This window comes from Ruditapes philippinarum, unplaced genomic scaffold, assembly GCF_026571515.1.
Source record: "Ruditapes philippinarum isolate M1 unplaced genomic scaffold, ASM2657151v2 ctg422_1_1_1_1, whole genome shotgun sequence".
Taxonomy (NCBI): Eukaryota; Metazoa; Mollusca; class Bivalvia; order Venerida; family Veneridae; genus Ruditapes; species Ruditapes philippinarum.
Window position 1 is genome coordinate 5,726 of NW_026865596.1, and position 22,657 is coordinate 28,382.

General features: G+C 33.8%; 2 protein-coding genes across 2 annotated transcripts; one reads left to right on the top strand and one right to left on the bottom strand.

Moving 5' to 3' along the window:
• The first annotated feature begins 596 nt into the window (after window positions 1-596).
• On the top strand, window positions 597-18,232 carry LOC132729665 (splicing factor C9orf78-like). The gene is made up of 9 exons (XM_060715475.1): window positions 597-754; window positions 4,173-4,287; window positions 4,676-4,734; window positions 5,037-5,123; window positions 6,558-6,629; window positions 8,594-8,725; window positions 10,972-11,105; window positions 12,472-12,564; window positions 17,621-18,232. Exons 1-9 carry the CDS (start codon window positions 660-662, stop codon window positions 17,704-17,706), a joined length of 873 nt encoding a protein of 290 aa, XP_060571458.1. The 5' UTR covers window positions 597-659; the 3' UTR covers window positions 17,707-18,232.
• Window positions 18,233-20,827: 2,595 nt separating this feature from the next.
• On the bottom strand, window positions 20,828-22,583 carry LOC132729669 (uncharacterized). Its single transcript, XM_060715478.1, has 2 exons — window positions 22,330-22,583; window positions 20,828-21,087 (listed from the first exon to the last, which is right to left on the bottom strand). The coding sequence occupies exons 1-2, from the start codon at window positions 22,558-22,560 to the stop codon at window positions 20,881-20,883; spliced, it is 438 nt and encodes a 145-aa protein (XP_060571461.1). The 5' UTR covers window positions 22,561-22,583; the 3' UTR covers window positions 20,828-20,880.
• Window positions 22,584-22,657: the final 74 nt, after the last annotated feature.

Consider the following 22,657-nt stretch of genomic DNA (forward strand, 5'->3'; position numbering starts at 1 on the left):
TGTAGGATGACTGATTTGTTTGCAGATGTCAGAACAATGTATATTGTAGTATCATCTGCAAACAAGGACCTGGGAATTCATGTTTCGTGGGGTGGGTGGTCATTTATATAAGCGAGAAACAGCCTAAAACAGGAGGGGTCTTAGAACTGAGCCTTGGGTGACACCTGAGTTTACTGGGATTGGGTTTGAGCTGTTGCCATATAGCACAACGGACTGCAGTGTTATTTAGAAAACTTTTGACCCATCTTACAGTTTGACCTCAGCAGTGATTCCATATAGTCATGTATTTTCAGCACAAACATTTGGGATGTGGAGCTCAGAACGCATTTCATTTCCAAATAAAATGTATGCTGTATTTGTCAATCCCAGCACATGGACTTATCTCATATATCAAAAAAAAAAAAAACTTAATATAAGCTGTTTCGAAAAAAAAATCATATTTCAACGTCTATAATAAAAATTGCCCGTAATGAAATCTAAAAGAAACAAACTTCTTGCTTTTTCTCAACCCTACATTCCCTATATAACAAAATCTTGATGTGTCAGGCATGTCATTCTCCTACAAAATCACATCTCTAGCACAAATACTTAAGGGTCATTTCTTATAAGTCTACCGGATGGAAAATTCAATACAATAGTCTGACCGTCAATACAAGATCATGACCGATTTCAAGAAAACAAATAGAAAAAACTTTCGAAAGAGGAAGCAGTCTTCTGACAGTGATCTGGATTCAGATGGAAATGAAGAGACAATGTAAGAATGTTGGTACATAATGTGATTTTTATTCAAAATAACTGAACAATATCTAAGTAATGACTTAATAAATGTAATGACATGTATTTTCGCGACATCGGGTCAACTTAAAAACTTCTATTAGGATATATATAGGTTTTTTAGATTGTTTAGTTAATATAACATTTAAGGAGTAAATTATTATAAAAGTATTCAAAAGTACGATCAATTACAAACAGAAATTGAAAAGGGTGACAGTGTACATGTAAGTATTGTTTGAAATTATCTTTGTTAAACAATGAAAGTTATGATGAAAACATTTAAAAAGTAATCATTACCAGTAATATATAATTATGGGCTGAGTTGACCCGTGCCGAGTTGGAATAGGGCTGAGCTGACTCTGGGGCCGAGTAAGTTTTAGGGCCGAGCTGACCCCAGTTCATAAATGACTGCCCGTTTAGGAGTAGTCCAACTAATTGTACTGCGCGACGAGATATTGTGCTATTTTCGTGTCTGGGCAATATCTCGCCTCTAAAGCGAGATTCTGCCCCAGAACGAAAATATCTCAGAATCAAGCTTTGGCACGTCAATATATTTTGACTAGTTTAGGAGGCGCCCCTGTGTGCTCTTCTAATGTATGTCTATGTTGTTTCATAATGTTTTGTTGACAATTTTGTTTGTGTCCCTGGTTGTTTTCTCGTCTAAGTTTAGTATCTTCCTGTTTGCCCCTAGTTTGTTTTTTTATTTGGCCACTTGGACCCTTCCCCTGATCTTGTTTACCATATTTTGGACCAGTCAAATTAATTTCACGTTATCCATTTTACTTACCTGGTAGGTATCAACAACTTGTTAGAAAAAGATATTGCCCTTCAACATGATAATCTTGATGTTTTAAGTTTTTTGACAAATCTAACTATTTTTACAAGATCAGCCTGAGGACATAAATGCGGGGTTTTCGATTTAAAACACTGGATTTCCGTGCATTCTAATGTAAATATGATAAAGACATGCAGTCATAGAATTTAAGATTTTGAATTGACTGGCCCTAATTCAAGTTTTGAATTTATTTTACTATATATTTAACTAAATTTTCTTAAAATTTACAATGGCCCGAACTAATTTTCACTGGCCATGGGTCACTGGGCCAGTGCTAAATTCGATGACTGGACATGAGCCTAAACATAACCATGGACTTTAATTACAAGGATCAGAAAATTATTTACTGGCGATTAAAGATGCAAAATTTCAGTTCAATTGAGTTGCTAGTATGTAGTTGTATTTATTGATGCACAGTTGTTTAATGAGTTAGATCTATTATTATTTTCACTTAAACTTATTCATTTCTTAAAGGATTTACTTAAAACTTCCTCATCATAATAATATGACAAGGTTTATAAATCTAGCGTCCATATTTCCAGAGTGATCTACCCCTTAAACTTTGAATTTTCCTAATTTATTCTATTTTTTCTTATTAGCTCACCTGAGCTAGCTCAGGGTGAGCTTATAGGATCGTTGAATGTCCGTCGTCCGTCCACACTTGTTCGTTAACACTCTAGCGGTCACATTTTTGCCTCAATCATCATCAAACTTTGTCAGGATGCTTATCTAGTTGATAGCTCGGATGAGTTCGAACATGGGTCATCTCGGATGAAAAACTAGGTCACCGGAGCTAAAAATAGAAAAACCTTGTTAACACTAGTGGTTACATTTTTTCCTCAATCATCATCAAACATGGTCAGGATGCTTATCTAGGTGATAGCTGTGATGAGTTCGAACATGGGTCATCTCGGATGAAAAACTAGGTCACCAGAGCTAAAAATTGAAAAAACTTGTTAACACTCGAGCCGTCACATTTTTGCCTCAATCATCATCAAACTTGGTCAGAATGCTTGTCTAGGTGATAGCTCGTATGAGTTCGAACATGGGTCATCTGGGATGAAAAACTAGGTCACACTGCCCAAATATGGAAAAACCTTGTTAACATTCTAGTGGTCACATTTTTGACTCAATTATCATCAAACTTGGTCAGTCTAGGTAATTGCTCGGATGAATTCGAACATGGGTCATCTCGGATGAAAAACTAGGTCACACTGCCCAAATATAGAAAAACCGTGTTAACATTCTAGGGGTCACAGTTTTGACTCAATTATCATCAAACTTGGTCAGTATGCTTGTCTAGGTAATTGCTCGGATGAGTTCGAACATGGGTCATCTCGCATGAAAAACTAGGTCACAGGAGCATAAAATAGAAAAATCTTGTTAACACTCTAGTGGCTACTGTTTTGATCCAAGTATCCTGGAAATTGGTCTGAAAGTTTGTTTTGATGATTTCTAGGTCAAGTTGGAATATGGGTCACCTGGGGTCAAAAACTAGGTCACTTTGCTCAAATATGGATAATCCTTGTTAACACTCTAGTGGTCACATTTTTGACTCACCTGTTTTGAAACTTGGTCAGAATGCTTGTCTAGGTAATTGTTCGAATGAGTTCGATGGGTCAGGTTAGCGATCTAGGGCCATCTTGTTTATATTGTGTGAGCATATTAAAATATAGTTTTTAAGTTAACTTTGATATTTGGATGGGAACTATACTTGAATGCCAGTATGTTCATATCAACACCTACACATCATATGTGATTACATTTATAAGTCTAGCACCTGGATTTCCATGATTATTTTTATTTTGAACTTAGAATACATTTGATAATTGTTATATTTTTTTTTCTTTGTTACTATAAATGGTATATGTTTGAAAATTGTTATTTTTTTAGATTTCTTCTTTGTTACTATAAAGGTACTTCTTTAGACTTAAGATGATTGTTCTTTGTCATAACCCGCTTCATAAAACTATGACAATGTTGATAAGTCTAGCATCTTGATTTTCAAGAGTTATCTCCTCTTTAGTTTAAAAATTTTACTTTTAAAAATGTTATATTCTCGTTACAACCAGGGATGTTAAATGATTTACCCTCTGTCTGTCTGTCCATCCCTAAAAACTGTTTCATGAGGTCACTTTTAAAGAACTTAGAACTTTTCCAACAAATTTACTTGAAATAGAGAAAAGTTGAAACATTAGTTATACATTATATATAATATTATAACTTTTAAAACTGGGAAATTTTACGTGTATGAAATCACAGAAACTTGACATCTATCAAAAATTACCAAACACCCCAAAATATTTTATATTTATGTACAATCAGACTTCCTACCAAAAACCCCCAAAAATAGTTTACAGACAATCAGTCTGAACTCTTATTGATAATTATAAAGAATATTGTAAGTTCCTGCACTCGGAATCAGAAATTTTTTGATCCCAATTTTTGACACATTGAGTTTCAATGCTATTTTGCAGATATTTTAAATTTTTTTTGGAAAATCTATTATCATTTTTACAATGAAAAAAAAAATCAACCTGTTTCATATTATCTACAATTTCAGATCAAAGCTTGGCGACATTAAGGAGTTACAAAAGTCCAGAGAAAGGCAGAAAGGTGTGAATATTGTGGGACTGGCATTAGGGAAGAAAATACCAAAAACTGAGGATGTTGACAGTGTAAATATTTTACTGTTTATAGCTATAAGCCTTGCATTGTATATTTAACCTAGACAAAATTTGATGTATATTCATTATTTTGCCTGAGGGAATGAGAGGTTTCCTTAATAGGACTTGAAACCAGTACATCTAGACCCTGAGGCACCTATCATATCAATGGAGCACTGTTTCCCATGACTTCCAGAAATATTTTTAGAAACATTGTGTACTAGTAATCAAGAAACAAAGAACAAAGCTTTTTTTAGCTTCCTATTTGACATTAAATCTGTTTTGATTCCTGAGACATTGTGCTCTAAAATGGTAGCATACACATATAAAATGTTTTATATTTGTATTAAGCATAGAAAGAGATAGAATAAATATATATAACATATTTTATATTTTACAGCATGATCCATTTAAGATGAAAACAGGTGGTTATGTTGACATGAAGGCATTGAAGTCACAGTAAATATTATTTTTATGCTCTTTGGCTTAAAATTAGTAATTGAACTGTCTATCCGTACGAGGTCACTGGTGTAGAAAATAAATTTATACATTTTTGCTCATACACTGACATTCAGCCTTTATTTTTAAGTTGATTTATCACTTTTGATAAGGTCCTTGTATGATTGACTAATTCAGGCAAGTTAAAGATTTTAGAGTGACCGATGTACATTGAGAGATATTACTACTAATTAACAGATTAGTCACCGTTTTCCTGTTTCTCACTATAACATGAATTGCTCATGATGGGACATTATTTGTAGAGGGACTGTCTTAACAGAGGAAGAAAAAGATGCTATTGGTACAGCATTTGCTGCAGAAACTAACAGAAGAGATGAGGATGCTGAAATGTGAGTGTTATAACTTGCTTAATCATTTTCTTACTACGAACACATTGTTTAATCAAATTAAGGGCATTTTAGTTTAACTACCAGGAGTGTTCAAATATGAATGAATCTAAGCACATAAAATTTTATTCTGTATAGGTTTCATTGATTTTTAGGATCATTGAATGTCAGTAAGTTGTCCACATTTAGTTTGTTAATACTCTAGTGGTCACATTTTGCCTCAATCATCATGAAACTTGGTCAAGATGCTTGTTTAAGTAACTGGATGAGTTCGAACATGAGTCATCTCGGATGAAAAAATTAAATCACAGAAGTTAAAAATAGAAAAATATTGTTAACACCAAAGGCTTCTGTCTTGATTATAATATCCTGGAAATTGGTCGGTGAATTCTAGGTCAAGTTTTAATATTGGTCATCTGGGGTCAAACGCAAGGTCACACAGCTCAAATATGGAAAACTCTCTAGTGGCTACTGTTATGATCCAAATTATGTATCCTGAAAATTGGTCAGAAAGGTTGTTTTGGTGATTTCTAGGCCAATTTTGAAAATGGGTTATCTGCGGTCAAAAACTAGGTCACACAGCTCAAATATGGAAAAACCTTAATAACACTCAACAGGCTACTGTTTTGATCCAAATATCCTGGAAATTGGAAAGAAAGGTTGTTTTGATGATTTCTTGGTCAAGTTTGAATACGGGTCATCTCTGATGAAAATTTAGGTCACAGCAACCTAAATATGGAAAAACATTGTAAACACTAGAGGGTAGTGTTTTGATCAAAATATCCTTGAACTTGGTCAGAAAAGTTGTTTAAATGATGATTTCTAGGTCAAATTCAAATACAACTGTTTTTGTATTACAGTATACAAGAGGACAATGTGAGCAATAAACATAGTAAAAGTGAATAGATTTAATGAATGTGGTATAAATGTAAATCTAACAATTATTGTACATTTGTACAATAACCTTCATTTCTTTGTGTATTTCGCAATATTGAACAAATTATTAATTACTGATAATTATAAGATAAAATTTATGAAAACAAAAAGAGAAAGTATTGTTCTTTTAATTTTCTCTTGGAGTTCTCATAGTAGGAGCACTGCGATGGTATATTTTGTCGGAAAATTTCCTAAATGATCGGTAGAAAAGCCTGAAACGTGAATTGTTCATGTTACAACATTAACATAAATCAGAGTAAATGATTGTCATAGAAGAATCAATGATGTATCTAGATATATAATTCAGTCTTAGCTGTCTTTTAAGCAAGTGTGTTACCCTAGCTGGCTTTGTTTACCAGTGGTCTTTAAAACAGATTTTTGTTAAAGAAAATAAAATTTTGGCATTTTGTGACCGGTTGTTTTTTTTTCAGACCTTGTGTTGGGCATGTTTGGCATTGGTTACATTTCATTACTGATTTTATTTTGATTTTCTTTTATTAGGGCTAAGTTTGTAGAAGAAGAACTGAAGAGAAGAAAAGGAGTGACACCGATTGAGAAGAGAAGACAATCCAGGTATGTTGTCTACTGTACCATATAATTTTATGATTCACGTTTGCTGTCTATTTTACCACATAATCATTTACATGTATAATTTAGGTATGCTGTAAACATTACCACATTATTTTGTACAACCCAGCTATGCTGTCTTTTACCACATTGTTATATATACATGCTCACAATCCATTTATGTTGTCTACTTAATCATATTATTACAGTTAAACTTCGTTCGCTCGAACTTGGATTGCTCGAATACCTCCCTTCGCTCGAACTCATCGCCCAGTCCCGGCAAAATTCCTATATAATATATATTGTTCTACCTCGGATCGCTAGAACACCGATCGCTCGAACTCTCGAACCTGATCTCTTGTCCCTTCAGCAGAAATATAGTGAAAATCACACCTTTTCGGTCGAACACAAAAAGACATGTCCTAAATAAATGACAGTCGGCGACACATGTTTTTAACACCTCGTGATAGTGACAAAGGTAATTAAGGTTAATTGATACAAAATAAGAGGTGTTGTAACTGATTTGTTTGTTATGATAATATTGTTGATTTGCCGTTTATCATGTTTATGGTAACAATAAAAAGAAAATAACTCGTGAAATAAGTGAAATATGCAAAAGTCAATAAAGAATGACGTTTACCTGAACGGCTTTAATTACAACCGTGGGTCATGTAAAGTGAATTGAAACAGTGTTATCTATTTATAGAATGATACTTGTATGTGTGTTCATCATACATGTGAACTTTTTTCGATGATCAGGAGGGAGATTTTTCTTCAAACAGAGGGAGATTTTAGAATTTGCAAAAAACAAAGAAGAAATTTCTGACATCAAAAATAGGGAGATTTTATAAATTTGTGAAAATACCCCATATTTTAAGAAAAATCTTTGAAAATATGGCTGCCCTAAAGGTGGAAGAGTTCACATGTATGGTTCATTTTAGTAAATGACTACAAATAGATGCTGCTGTAAAACGTTCTTTTTGTATTTTAAATATTTAATTTATTCATTTTTTAAAATTAAATTACAATAATTAATACAGCGTACCGTTTATACTTAATTGAAAACTCTGAATATGACATATTCGACGAACAGATGTACTAACAAACAATTATATTGACGTATTTATAATTTGACCGACGTAAGCAAGAAAACCTTTAGGCATATGATCAACTTAATAATAGTTCAACCTCGGTTGGCTTGAACTACCGATCTCTCGAACGAGTTCGAGCAAACAAAGTTCTACTGTATATACATAAACAATGGCCCTTGAATGAAAACAGTGTTAATAAAGTTTGTCCAAATTACTCATTTTATATTACTGATGCAATTTCAACTTTACTGGATTGATTGTTAGTTCTTGTGCATATGGCACAGGTTTCCAGTTGAATAATTTTTGGCTGAGTTATGGTCATTGGATAAAAAAAGGGTCTTCTTATAAGCTTGCTATATACCAAGTTTGATTAAAATATCTCATTCCTAACTTAAGTTATTGTCCGGAAACCATTTTTCTATTTTTTTGTAACAGTGATCTTGACCTTGACCACAGGGGGTGCAAAAGACAAAGGCCCAAAAGCAATCAAAACCTAGGTTTTCAAATATTATGGTTACTATATACCATGTTTGAATACAATAACTCATTCCAGTCTAGTTATTGTCCGAGAATCTTGAAGTGGACCAACCATACGACTGACAAGCTGACTCCTGTATAGCCCTCGAAACTCTGTTTGTGGGGTTATAATAAGTTAGAATAGAATACAGTCAGAAATATTTACTGTAAAAATTTCCGTTGCTTCCTTCATTTTTTTAAGCACCCACCAATTTGTTTGAATATATATTGCACTATACAGCATGTACAATCCCGATATGCTGTTTATTTTACCACATTTAATTATCGGACATGTACAATCCATGTTTGATCTTTTCATTGCAATTGGTAAACTAAGAAAATCTTTGATTTTGTTACTTGCAGTACTGATGAGAAAGAGTCAATCTTTGAATTACCAGAGCATCTTAAATCTGTAACATCAAAGTTTAAGAAATCAGAAGACATGTTATCCAATCAGATGTTGTCTGGTATACCAGAGGTCGATCTTGGAATAGAGTAAGTTCTTTTCTTTAAAGTATAAGATGTGTATTTGACAATGTTACAAATGTCATCTTAATCTTGACATTAATAAACTTTTATCATTTTCAAAAACACAAAAATAACAGTCTATTTCTAGTAGCCTTTTAGTGTATTATTTATTCCTAGTATCCTGTTAGTGTCTGTGTATTCCTAGTAGCATGTTTGTGTCTGTGTATTCCTAGTAGCCTGTTAGTGTCTGTGTATTCCAAGTATCCTGTTTGTGTCTGTGTATTCCTAGTAGCCTGTTAGTGTCTGTGTATTCCTAGTAGCCTGTTAGTGTCTGTGTATTCCTAGTAGCCTGTTTGTGTCTGTGTATTCCTAGTAGCCTGTTAGTGTCTGTGTATTCCTAGTAGCCTGTTTGTGTCTGTGTATTCCTAGTAGCCTGTTTGTGTCTGTGTATTCCTAGTAGCCTGTTAGTGTCTGTGTATTCCTAGTAGCCTGTTTGTGTCCTGTATTCCTAGTAGCCTAATAGTGTATATATATTCCTAGTAGCCTGTTAGTGTATATGTATTCCTAGTTGCCTTTTAGTGTCTGTGTATTCCTAGTAGCCTGTTAAGTGTATATATATTCCTAGTAGCCTGTTAGTGTCTTGTATTCCTAGTAGCCTGTTAGTGTATATATATTCCTAGTAGCCTGTTAGTGTCTTGTATTCCTAGTAGCCTGTTAGTGTATTATATGTTTTCCTAGTAGCCTGTTTGTGTCTTGTATCCCTAGTAGCCTGTTAGTGTCTATATATTCCTAGTAGCCTGTTAGTGTTGTATATTCCTAGTTGCCTGTCAGTGTCTGTGTATTCCTAGTAGCCTGTTATTGTATTATATGTATTCCTAGTAGCCTGTTATTGTATTATATGTATTCCTAGTAGCCTGTTATTGTATTATATGTATTCCTAGTAGCCTGTTAGTGTCTGTGTATTCCTAGTAGCCTGTCAGTGTCTGTGTACTGTATGTGTAGAAATATTGGCGGGCTTCAAATTTTCGCCATCTTCGCGGTGACATTCGATCTGCGAATTCATGTTCAGCGTGAATATTTCTACACCAATAATTTCTTAAAAGTCATATTTTCGCGCATCTATAGAACAATGTATATCAGTGTGTTCACGGCTGCCATAAGTCTGGTATCCATGGCGCTTTCAAAGACTGATTTTACGTTGTATAAACTGTACATATAACATTCAGCTCTGTATATAAATCAGTTTGCTAGTGTATTATTGTTTGACTGATATGATTATCGGATACTTGTATAAGTATATACATGTTTGAACAATACCATTGTAGTTTTAGTCATAAATGTTTTGACATCTGACCAGATTATATTTTGTTTTTCTAAACAAACAATACAAACAACACAAACTTTAACGATTTTAACTGATGAAAACATGGAAAACAAAACACAATTACCCAGTCAACATTTTACAATATCGGTGAAAAGGTTATGGTCTCATTCGGTGCTGTTTAAAACTGTGAAAAATCATGCAAGTTAACGGACCTCTTTTGTTTGCCATAATTTGTCCGTTAGACAAATTTAATGTCTTTGTTATATGTACAATAGCGTATTGTTTGACACCAGGTGTTGAAAATAACTGTGAAGTCCAACAATGGTTACAGTAAAAAGTATTTTAAATAAAAGAAGGCTGCTTGCGAAAACCATTGCCTCATCATGTAAGACTAATTTCCCTTATTTTTTAACCTGATGGGTGAACGCGAATTCATGATTTTCGGCAGTCACCTCCGCCAATTCAAAATAGCGCGAGTATTTGTATATACCCCCAAAATGGACCTTTCAGCGAAAATTTGCTTCCGCGAATTTAAATACACATACAGTATTCCTAGTAGCCTGTTAGTGTATTGTATGTATTCCTAGTAGCCTGTTAGTGTATTATATATTCCTAGTTGCCTGCCAGTCTATGTATTCCTAATAGCCTGTTAGTGTATATGTATTCCTAGTTGCCTGTTAGTGTATATATATCCCTAGTAGCCTGTTAGTGTATATATATTCCTAATTGCCTGTCGGTGTCTATGTATTCCTTGTAGCCTGTTAAGTGTATTATATGTATTCCTAGTAGCCTGTTAGTGTCTATGTATTCCTAGTAGCCTGTAAGTGTCTGGTTGTCTTTACGTTCTTAATTGCCTGTAAGTGCAGTAGTGTAGTCTTTTTCTAGGCTGGAAGTCATTATATGACTTCAGCAGTGTCAAAACATCAATAAATACTATGAATGATTTCAGAGCTAAGATCAAGAATATTGAGGAGACAGAGGAAGCCAAGCAGAAGTTGATCAAGGAGAGGATGAAAAAAAAGGAAGCAGTGTCTGAATTTGTTCCAACTAACATGGCTGTCAATTTTGTACAACATAACAGATGTAAGATGGTGTTACTATAATGTTGTTCTAATTATACTTTAAAAAAAATTGTAAAAATCTAATTTTAATTAGGTAAAGAATCATTGCCATGTATATGTAGCAATGGTACATTATATTCTATAAATATTTGATTCTTCTTATAGATTACTGAAACAGTCATTTAACTTAGTGTCTTTTATTGAGCAATTTTGACTGTTCTACATATATTATACAGACTTTCAAAGAGTAGTAGCACAGTGAAGTTCAGTCTTAAACTGTCTAGGCAAATTTATATACCTTCTTATCTGGGACATAACTATGCAACAATAAGAGATATCAACAAGAAACTTTGTAGGTATGTTGAGCTGATTGAGTAAATGTGCATTGCAAAGGAACTGTAACTCGGCCTTGCCTACGTTTGGAGTTATTGCCCTTTGTTAATTTTTACACTTTGAACTTTGACATAACTCTGAAACCACAAGAGGTATCAACAAGACACTTTGTAGGTAGATATATCTCATTGAGTAGAAGTGCATTGCATAAGAACCGTACCTAATTTTGTAGTTATTACCTTTTTATGCCACCGCAGCATCTGCCTAGGTTTTCCTCTTATGTAAGTACATGTAGTAAAAACTAAAAAATCTCCTCTGAATTGACAAAGGCTAAGGGTTAGATATATTGCTTGAAATATTATGTAGTGATTGTTCAAATTATGGCCCTGGGGTCAAAATTGGCCCTGCCTGGGGGTCATTGATTTTCATTATGTACATATAGTGAAAACTGAAACTAAAACAAATGTTCTAGGAGAAAGCTAGAGCTTAGATATTTGACATGAAACATTGTCCGGTGCACTTGTATCAAGATTGTTTAAATGAATCTCTTGGGTCAAAATTATGCCCTGCCAAAGGGGACACAGTGACTTACTTTCTTGTCCTTTGATATACAGCCATGAAATTTTGACCATGTGCACAGCTTGAGATCTAAAATTGATCAGTATCTCAAGTACTTGCGCATAATTTATGGATTTTCCAGTGGAGGGATTTTGGCTGAGTTATGCCCCTTGAATAAAAAAAATTGTTTTGGCCTATTCTTGATTATTGTGTCTCCTGCTACACAGTAGCCACAACATGCTACAAAGTAGCCACCACATTTTGGGAACAGACTGGTCACACCTCAATACAACTACTTAATTGGCTATTATCAGGCGACACGTGATCACTGATTGCTATTGTTCCAATTATGTTTTACTGAAAATTTACTAAAAAATACAACAAAGTTTAACCAAGGTGTTTTAACCAAGATGTGCTACAGTCACCATTAGATTCTTAATTTTAAAAAATTAGTTTGTGCTAGGGAATGTGTTATATTTGTTGTTGTTTTTTTTTAGTTAACATTGAAGATACTGCACCAATATTGAAAAAGGAAGAACCTGTACCAGTAAAACAAGCTAGAGTTGCCGACCCAGAGTTACGGAAGAAAGGTGTGTACCATGATTTTGATTTGATGAAATCAAATATAACACAGTTAAATATTTTTAAAGTACTTGTACACACTTTAATTTACATGTGTGAACATGCACCCCAGGAAAATATATTAATGCAGCGAAACAATTCAGTTTTTATGCCCCCACAATGTGGGAGCATATAGCGTTGCACTTGTCCGTCCGTCCGTCAGTCCGTCCGTCCGTACGTCCCGAAATCTTGTGAACGCAACTCCTCTTAAACGGGATGGCAGATTTTGCTTAAACTTACAGGGATGAACAACCTTAATGTGTAGATGGTAGTAAAGGAAGGAATTTTCGCTGCGACCAAATTTAACAGAATTATGGCCCTTTGTTGATTTTTTCACTAGATACTATGTAGAAATTTTGTGAACGCAACTCCTCTTAAACCGGATGGCAGATTTTGCTTAAACTTACAGGGATGAACAACCTTAATGTGTAGATGGTAGTAAAGGAAGGAATTTTTGCTGCAACCAAATTTAACAGAATTATGGCCCTTTGTTGATTTTTTCACTATATACTATGTAGAAATTTTGTGAACGCAACTCCTCTTAAACCAGATGGCAGATTTTGCTTAAACTTACAGGGATGAACAACCTAAAGGTGTAGATGGTAGTAAAGGAAGGAATTTTTGCTGCGACCAAATTTTACAGAATTATGGCCCTTTGTTGATTTTTTCACTATATACTATGTAGAAATTTTGTGAACGCAACTCCTCTTAAACCGGATGGCAGATTTTGCTTAAACTGACAGGGATGAACAACCTTAATGTGTAGATGGTAGTAAAGGAAGGAATTTTTGCTGCCACCAAATTTTACAGAATTATGGCCCTTTGTTGATTTTTTCATTATATACTATGTAGAAATTTTGTGAACGCAACTCCTCTTAAACCGGATGGCAGATTTTGCTTAAACTTCCAGGGATGAACAACCTTAATGTGTAGATGGTAGTAAAGGAAGGAATTTTTGCTGCGACCAAATTTAACAGAATTATGGCCCTTTGTTGATATTTAGTTTTCAACTTGTGGCACATGTAGTCCAAAAAATATTTGACCTAGAGTCATAAGATTGACAGAACAGTGGTGTGTGGGGGCATCCGTGTCCTATGGACACATTTCTAGTTGTAGAATTATATTGCATATTTAAAATTTAATTTTGCATATCATTAGATATATCTACCTTTGACTTTACTTGCAAGTCCATCCAAGTGGAATTCAGAATTCTCTGCTGTTATGTAATGCCTTAAGTATAAAGTCGTCTTTACAGTTGACTGATAAATGGCAGGCTAATGCCTCAATTACTATGTCATCTTTACAGTCTGGCAATAATGGCAGGCTAATTCATTCACTATAGTGTCATCTTTACATTCTGGCAATAATGGCAGGCTAATTAATTCACTATAGTGACATCATTACTGGCAGGCTAATTCATTCACTATAGTGTCATCATTACAGTCTGGCAATAATGGCAGGCTAATTCATTCACTATAGTGTCATCTTTACAGTCTGGCAATAATGGCAGGCCAATTCATTCAGTATAGTGACATCATTACAGTCTGGCAATAATGACAGGCTTATTCATTCACTATAGTGTCATCATTACAGTCTGGCAATAATCGCAGGCTAATTCATTTAGTATAGTGTCATCTTGACAGTATGGCAATAATTGCAGGCTAATTCATTCAGTATAGTGTCATCTTGACAGTATGGCAATAATGGCAGGCTAATTCATTCAGTATAGTGTCATCTTGACAGTATGGCAATAATGGCAGGCTAATTCATTTAGTATAGTGTCATTATTAAAGTCTTGCAATAATGGCAGGCTAATTCATTCAGTATAGTGTCATCATTACAGTCTGGCGATAATGGCAGGCTAATTCATTCAGTATAGTGACATCATTACAGTCTGGCAATAAAGGCAGGCCAATTCATTTAGTATAGTGTCATCATTACAGTCTGGCAATAATGGCAGACTATTTCATTCAGTATAGTGTCATTATTAAAGTTTGGCAATAATGGCAGGCTAATTCATTCAGTATAGTGTCATCTTGACAGTATGGCAATAATGGCAGACTAATTCATTCAGTATAGTGTCATCTTGACAGTATGGCAATAATGGCAGGCTAATTCATTCAGTATAGTGTCATCTTGACAGTATGGCAATAATGGCAGACTAATTCATTCAGTATAGTGTCATCTTGACAGTATGGCAATAATGGCAGACTAATTCATTCAGTATAGTGTCATCTTGACAGTATGGCAATAATGGCAGGCTTATTCATTTAGTATAGTGTCATTATTAAAGTCTTGCAATAATGGCAGGCTAATTTATTCAGTATAGTGTCATCATTACAGTCTGGAAATAAAGGCAGGCTAATTCATTCAGTATAGTGTCATCTTTATAGTCTGGAAATAAAGGCAGGCTAATTCATTCAGTATAGTGTCATCATTACAGTCTGGCAATAATGGCAGGCTAATTCATTCACTATAGTGTCATCTTTATAGTCTGGAAATAAAGGCAGGCTAATTCATTTAGTATAGTGTCATCATTACAGTCTTGCAATAATGGCAGGCTAATTCATTCACTATAGTGTCATCTTTATAGTCTGGAAATAAAGGCAGGCTAATTCATTCAGTATAGTGTCATCATTACAGTCTGGCAATAATGGCAGGCTAATTCATTCACTATAGTGACACCATTACAGTCTGGCAATAATAGCAGGCTAATTCATTCAGTATAGTGTCATCATTACAGTCTGGCAATAATGGCAGGCTAATTCATTCACTATAGTGACATCATTACAGTCTGGCAATAATGGCAGGCTAATTCATTCACTATAGTGTCATCTTTACAGTCTGGCAATAATGGCAGGTCATTTCATTCAGTATAGTGTCATCTTGACAGTCTTGCAATAATGGCAGGCTAATTCATTTAGTATAGTGTCATTATAAAAGTCTTGCATTAATGGCAGGCTAATTCATTTAGTATAGTGTCATCATTACAGTCTTGCAATAATGGCAGGCTAATTCATTTAGTATAGTGTCATCATTAAAGTTTGGCAATAATGGCATGTCATCATTAAAGTCTGGCAATAATGGCAGAAGTCTTGCATTAATGGCAGGCTGATTTACATGTATTCAGTATAGTGTTATCATTACAGTCTGGCAATAATGGCAGGTCATTTCATTCAGTATAGTGTCATCTTGACAGTCTTGCAATAATGGCAGGCTAATTCATTCAGTATAGTGTCATCATTACAGTCTGGCAATAATGGCAGGCTAATTCATTTAGTATAGTGTCATTATAAAAGTCTTGCATTAATGGCAGGCTGATTTACATGTATTCAGTATAGTGTTATCATGACAGTCTTGCAATAATGGCAGGCTAATTCATTTAGTATAGTGTCATTATAAAAGTCTTGCATTAATGGCAGGCTAATTCATTTAGTATAGTGTCATCATTACAGTCTTGCAATAATGGCAGGCTAATTCATTTAGTATAGTGTCATTATAAAAGTCTTGCATTAATGGCAGGCTAATTCATTTAGTATAGTGTCATCATTAAAGTTTGGCAATAATGGCGTGTCATCATTAAAGTCTGGCAATAATGGCAGAAGTCTTGCAATAATGGCAGGCTGATTTACATGTATTCAGTATAGTGTTATCATTACAGTCTGGCAATAATGGCAGGCTAATTCATTCAGTATAGTGTCATCATTACAGTCTGGCAATAATGGCAGGCTAATTCATTTAGTATAGTGTCATCATTAAAGTTTGGCAATAATGGCGTGTCATCATTAAAGTCTGGCAATAATGGCAGAAGTCTTGCAATAATGGCAGGCTGATTTACATGTATTCAGTATAGTGTTATCATTACAGTCTGGCAATAATGGCAGGCTAATTTATTCAGTATAGTGTTATCATTACAGTCGGGCAATAATGGAAGGCTAATTTATTCAGTATACTGTCAGCTATACTGTATTGCAATATTCTGTATTCACCATGAATATTGCATAATGCAGAAATATGGAAATTACTTAGGAATTGTGCAAAATGTAAGCTAAATTGTTCAAATTTATAATGGAAACAAGTAATTACTTAGGAATTGTGCAAAATATAAGCTTAATTGTGCAAATTTATGATGGAAACAAGTAATTACTTAGGAATTGTGCAAAATGTAAGCTTAATTGTGCAAATTTATGATGGAAACAAGTAATTACTTAGGAATTGTGCAAAATGTAAGCTTAATTGTGCAAATTTATAATGGAAACAAGTAATTACTTAGGAATTGTGCAAAATGTAAGCTTAATTGTGCAAATTTATGATGGAAACAAGTAATTGCTTAGGAATTGTGCAAAATGTAAGCTTAATTGTGCAAATTTATGATGGAAACAAGTCTAAACCTATAGCATGTTCAGTAAATGGTCAATATATTTTGAAGTAAACCATTTCAAAGAAGTAAAATAGTACATTGAAAGTATTTGAAGAAAGTCTTTGCTATAAAGATCAATTGTTAGAATGACAGTCATGCATACAGAAGGTGATTTTTATGCTTTGTCGATTACAATAATGGACATAATACTTTATTGCTTTTGTATGCCTGAAAAATTTGCTTAACTAACAGTCATATGCACTAATTCATTTTTTTCAAATTTGTTTTCCATCAAATATATTGGTCCATTTATCAAACATTTAACACCATAGCTTTGCACAATTGGCATTCGTTTTTGCTTATTTTCACATTTCTGCATTATGGGATATTTTGCTGGCTGCTTATTTTTGGAATTCTGATCCGGGTATTGAACAATGAAAGGACATAATGACACTTTATTGAAGGTATTTGCCTGCCATTAATGCAAGACTGTATAGATGGCAGAACATAGACATAAAACAGATGAATGCTGATTTTAGAACGGGTTGTATATATCCTCATATCTTGTATTCAAAGCAATTTGGGGTAATGACATATTATAACCTTTTTTCTCAACTTGAAATGAAGTTTAAGCATTTAAGATATCTTGAATTTTTTGTTAACAGATAACCATCAGCTGACAGTACAACCAGATGAGAAAGCAACAGATAACTTCCATTTTGACAGATTTAAAAAACAAATGAGAAGATGATAGATTACAAATGATGAAAGATAACTGCTAACTTATGAATGTATTGTTACTTTCTTGATAGTAGTGGTGATAGGCAGGTGTCAACCACCAGTATAAAGACATGCCACTTTGACAGTATAACCTTGCTGTTGAGTGTTAGTGCTCACTTTGTGTTATAAATATAATGTACCAAAATCTAACAATTGATATTACCAACTCTTAAAGCAGGAAAAGCCAACTCAATAAATTCAGAGAGAAAATGTACTATATGTACAGTGGATGGTGACATTCTTGTCCTGCAACATGTTTGTACAATGTACTACTAGTTTATATTGACTTAAATATCAATAATCTTATATGATTGGTGTACTAGTCTTTCAGTGAGAATTCTTGCAAATAGAAGAATTAATTAGGATGAAAATTATTTGTTCAAAGTATCTGTTTCAGTGTCATTATTGCTGTCTAAAGAATGACCTAAATCAAATAACAAATAAGAGTAGTCGTTGTTGAGAATGATGGTTCCAAATAAATGGATGAAAATTTCAAATAGGCTTTATTTTGTCTTAACAATTGATGTCTTTATACTTAATGTTTTTAAAAAAAATTAAATATCTTGTTCCGAATTCCAAGCAGGCATTCAACAGAAAGAATCAAGTAATCATTGCATAATAATTGCCATACTTGTTCCAAACTTTGTTGCTTTGCATGTTGTAAGAAGTAGTGATGTTCCGATTGTCGCAAGTTGCCGATAATCAGTTACTGTTATGTAAAGCGACAATAATCGATTCACAAAAATTGTTCCACGACGTCGTTGAAAATGTTTAAAGTATCAAAGGGAATTAAGTCTGATGGTAATTTTCTTTTAGGAACACCTCGCCGTTCTAAAACAATTATCTCAGAGACAATTTGGAGTTGAAAAGGATCAATACTTGATGTAAACAATAGTTAATATGTCATGTGAATGTTATTATTTGACATCCATTGGAAAATAAAATCTATTTCGTAAAATTACGACTATATAAGGTTAAAACTGTGATGAAAAGTGCTAAATGAAGTTCATGTTACTGAATATAATCAAGTGCCTTGTGAAGAAATGTTACTTCCCATTTTTAGCTCACCTGTCACAAAGTGACAGGGTGAGCTTTTGTAAAAAAAAAGATCACTTTTCGTCCGGCCGTCCGTAAACTTTTACTTTAAATGACATCTCCTCATAAACCACTAAGCCAATTTCATCCAAACTTCACAGGAATGTTCCTTTGGTGGTCACCTTTAAAAAGTGTTCAAAGAATTTAATTCCATGCAGAACTCTGGTTGCCATGGCAACCGAAAGAAAAAACTTTAAATATCTTCTTTTAAAAAACCCAAAGAGCTAGAGCTTAGATATTTGGCATGAAACATCTTCTAGTGAGTGTCTACCAAGTTTGTACAAATAAAAGCCCTGGGGTCAAAATTGGCCCCGCCCCAGGGGGTCATTGATTTTCCCTATATGCATATAGTAAAAACTTAAAAAATCTTCTTTTAAAGAACCCATAGAGCTAGAGCTAAGATATTAGGCATGAAACATCTTCTAATAAGTGTCTACCAAGTTTGTTCAAATAAAAGCCCAAGGGTCAAAATTGGCCCCGCCCCAGGGGGTCATTGATTTTCACTATATGCATATAGTAAAAATTAAAAAAATCTTCTTTTAAAGAACCCATAGAGCTAGAGCTAAGATATTTAGCATGAAACATCTTCTGATAAGTGTCTACCAAGTTTGTTCAAATAAAAGCCCTGTGGTCAAAATTGGCCCTGCCCCGGGGGTCATTGATTTTCCCCATATGCATATAGTAAAAACTTATAAAATCTTCTTTTAAAGAACCCAAAGAGCTAGAGCTAAGATATTTAGCATGAAACATGTTCTAATGGGTGTCTACCAAATTTGTTCAAATAAGAGCCCTGGGGTCAAAATTTGCCCTGCCCCGGGGGTCATTGATTTTCCTTATATGTGTAAAGCAAAAACTTTAAAAAAAAAATCTTCTTTGAAAAAAAAACAAATAGCTAGAGTTTTGTTACTAAGCATGAAACATCTTCTATTGACTGTCTACAAAGTTTGTTCATATAAAAGCCCTTGGGTCAAAATTTGCCTCGCCCCGGGGGTCATTGATTTTATTTATGTGTATAGCAAAAACTTCTTTGAAAAAACCCAAATAGCTAGAGTTAAGATATTAAGCATGAAACATCTTCCAGTTAGTGTCTTCAAAGTTTGTTCAAATAAAAGCCCTAGGGTCAAAATTGGCCCTGCCCCGGGGGACATTGATTTTCCTTATATGTGTATAGCAAAAACTTAAAAATCTGATTTAAAAAAAACCAAATAGCTAGAGTTTAGATATTAAGCATGAAACATCTTCTAGTGAGTGTCAAATGGGGTCAAAACTGGCCCCGCCCTAGGGGTGTCATTGCTTTTAACTATATGTGTATAGTTAAATCTTAAAAAATCTTTTTTTAAAAAACTCAACGAGCCAAACCTTAGATGTTTAGCATGAAATATCTTCTAATGGGTGTCTACCAAGTTTGTTCAAACAAAAGCCCTGGGGTTTAAACTGGCCCCGCTCTGGGGGCCTATACTATATACAGGTGAGCGACTTCAGGGCCATCATGGCCCTCTTGTTTATAAAGTTATAAGATTTGCCTTGGTGCTTCCTTTACTGCTATTTTCAGAATTATATAACATATGTTGTTTGGAAAATGTCTTCTGTATACCAAATATCAAAAGAAAACAAAAAGCATAATACTATAGTATATGCATCATTATAACAAACCAAAAAAAAATTTTCTAATGAGGTTTATAATATCATATAGTAGCAGCTGTTTGTGCTAATTCATAACAGATTTTTTTTTTCAATTTCGAGTTACTTTAAGATACATTGGTCTGTTTTCTTAGTGTGTTTGTTGTTTGTTGAATTTCACTGCTGAATTTTCACATTCCTGCATTACAGCAGTGTATGAAATCATCTACTTCAACCACAAAACAATCTGTTGATCATTTACAATCACCCTGTTCATCACTTCTGTATTGTGCAGAAACTGTTCAAATCACTTCCCACTTCAAGCCACTTAACACTATATTGTCTACAAATCTATATATATAAAATGAGCAAAAAAGTTGCATGTAATAAATATTTTAATCTTAAAAAAAAAAGAAAAAAAGTTTTTTCATCAATGATGATCTTTTAGGTGATCTTCAATTGCTCTTTGTTGAGCCTTTAATTCTTCCATTCTTAAACCAATAGTAGAGATAATTTCCTGTCTTTGTTGATCTGTGAGTTTATCCAGCAATTGTCTATATTCTGTCAATGTTTCTTCTACAGCTTTTTGAGCATCTTCTAAATCTTCACTAAAATATACTGTGTCTTGACTTTCTCTCTGAAAGATGAAAAATATGAATTAATTGGCATTTGATATAGAGGCAATGATTTAATCTTATTTGTCACATACGAGGGATGATCCAAATTAACTAAAAGAATAAAATACAACAGAAAAATAATATATTACTTAAAAATTGCAAGAGTGCAATGTGATTCTAGAACCACAGTAACATGTATGCAGCGCATTTTGATTTTCCAACAAATAACCAAATGTTAACATACATAATTATTACATGTATCTATTCAAGAAAAATTCATGACAGAGGAGAGTGCCAAACAAAGCCACATCACAGTCTGATATGCTGATGCTATTCTGTCAAAGTTTGAGGTAATCTGAATGATGTGATTTTAAAACAACAACATTGTGATTCATGGTGAGGTGTTACCAGAGTTTCTACATTTAAAGCTTGAAAATATTACTTTTAGGGAAATCCGTGAAATTATTTAGTTCTGCCTTATCTAGTAAACATTTCAAAATGAACGCTTAAGATGACTGAATTTCAACCAATTTTCTAAAAGCAATAAATAAATGGTTTAAATAAATCTTTAAAAAGAAAATTAAAGAGTAAAACATCCAGTTTATCCTTTTTCTTATTTTAATTGGTCTGTCTAGACACATTTGTTGTTTTGTCGAGGTGTGAATCATTTCCATAACTCAATGAATAAGTTAAGAAAATATTGCAAAATTCAATCATCTGACCTTGACAGTTAAGGTCATAGTTTAAAGGTCAACACATTTATGCTCAAGCAGCTAATGTATGTTTACTCATGATGATTTTGGAAATTTCGTTGGCACAAAATATGTTGACCTGGGAATTTTAAGGTAGTTGTTTGATAATTAACTTATCGTAAATGAGGAAAGATGGCTCAATATTTAACGGTTGCTGAAAGAGATATGCTATGTTTATGTCTTATTTTTAAAAACTGCAAGAGCATGTTGACCGGGTCTTGGAAATACACTACGGTGAGTAAACTTGTATATAATTTATAAAGCAAACAGATGCTGTATAGTTATTTTGTTCTTGATGATCAAGGGGTGATAATTTTATGATAATTTGACCATTATTGGCATGGCAAACATGCCGAACGTCTGTGGTTTTGCAGTAGTGACCAATCAACGCGCCAAATAACTGTGCACAGTGCTATCAGAAAAGCTCAACTCTAGCCTAGGTTTGCTAAAACGCGTCAATCGAATCTTGGAGTAACTATGCAACTCTATATGAGTTTACTGGAATCTTACCGCATCAGTTAACAATTCTCGTGCTTCAGAAAATTTGTATGTCAAATTGTCAACAAGTTTCTTTAATTCAGGAGCTTCCACGCATTTGTCATTCCACAAAACTGATTGGCATGTGAAACTTCTACAAACTAAAGATGTTTCCAATTTTCGGACTGTCTGTAAGGTTAAAGCATTTGATCTTACTGCAGCTTGACATCTTAAAAACATTGTCCTTATTATGGAGGCTGCCATCTTGTGTACAGTAAAATATACTTTCCATGATAATCACTATAGAGCGCAGTAAAGGTCAGACTAATGTACTGATTATTCCATAGACATATATTATGAG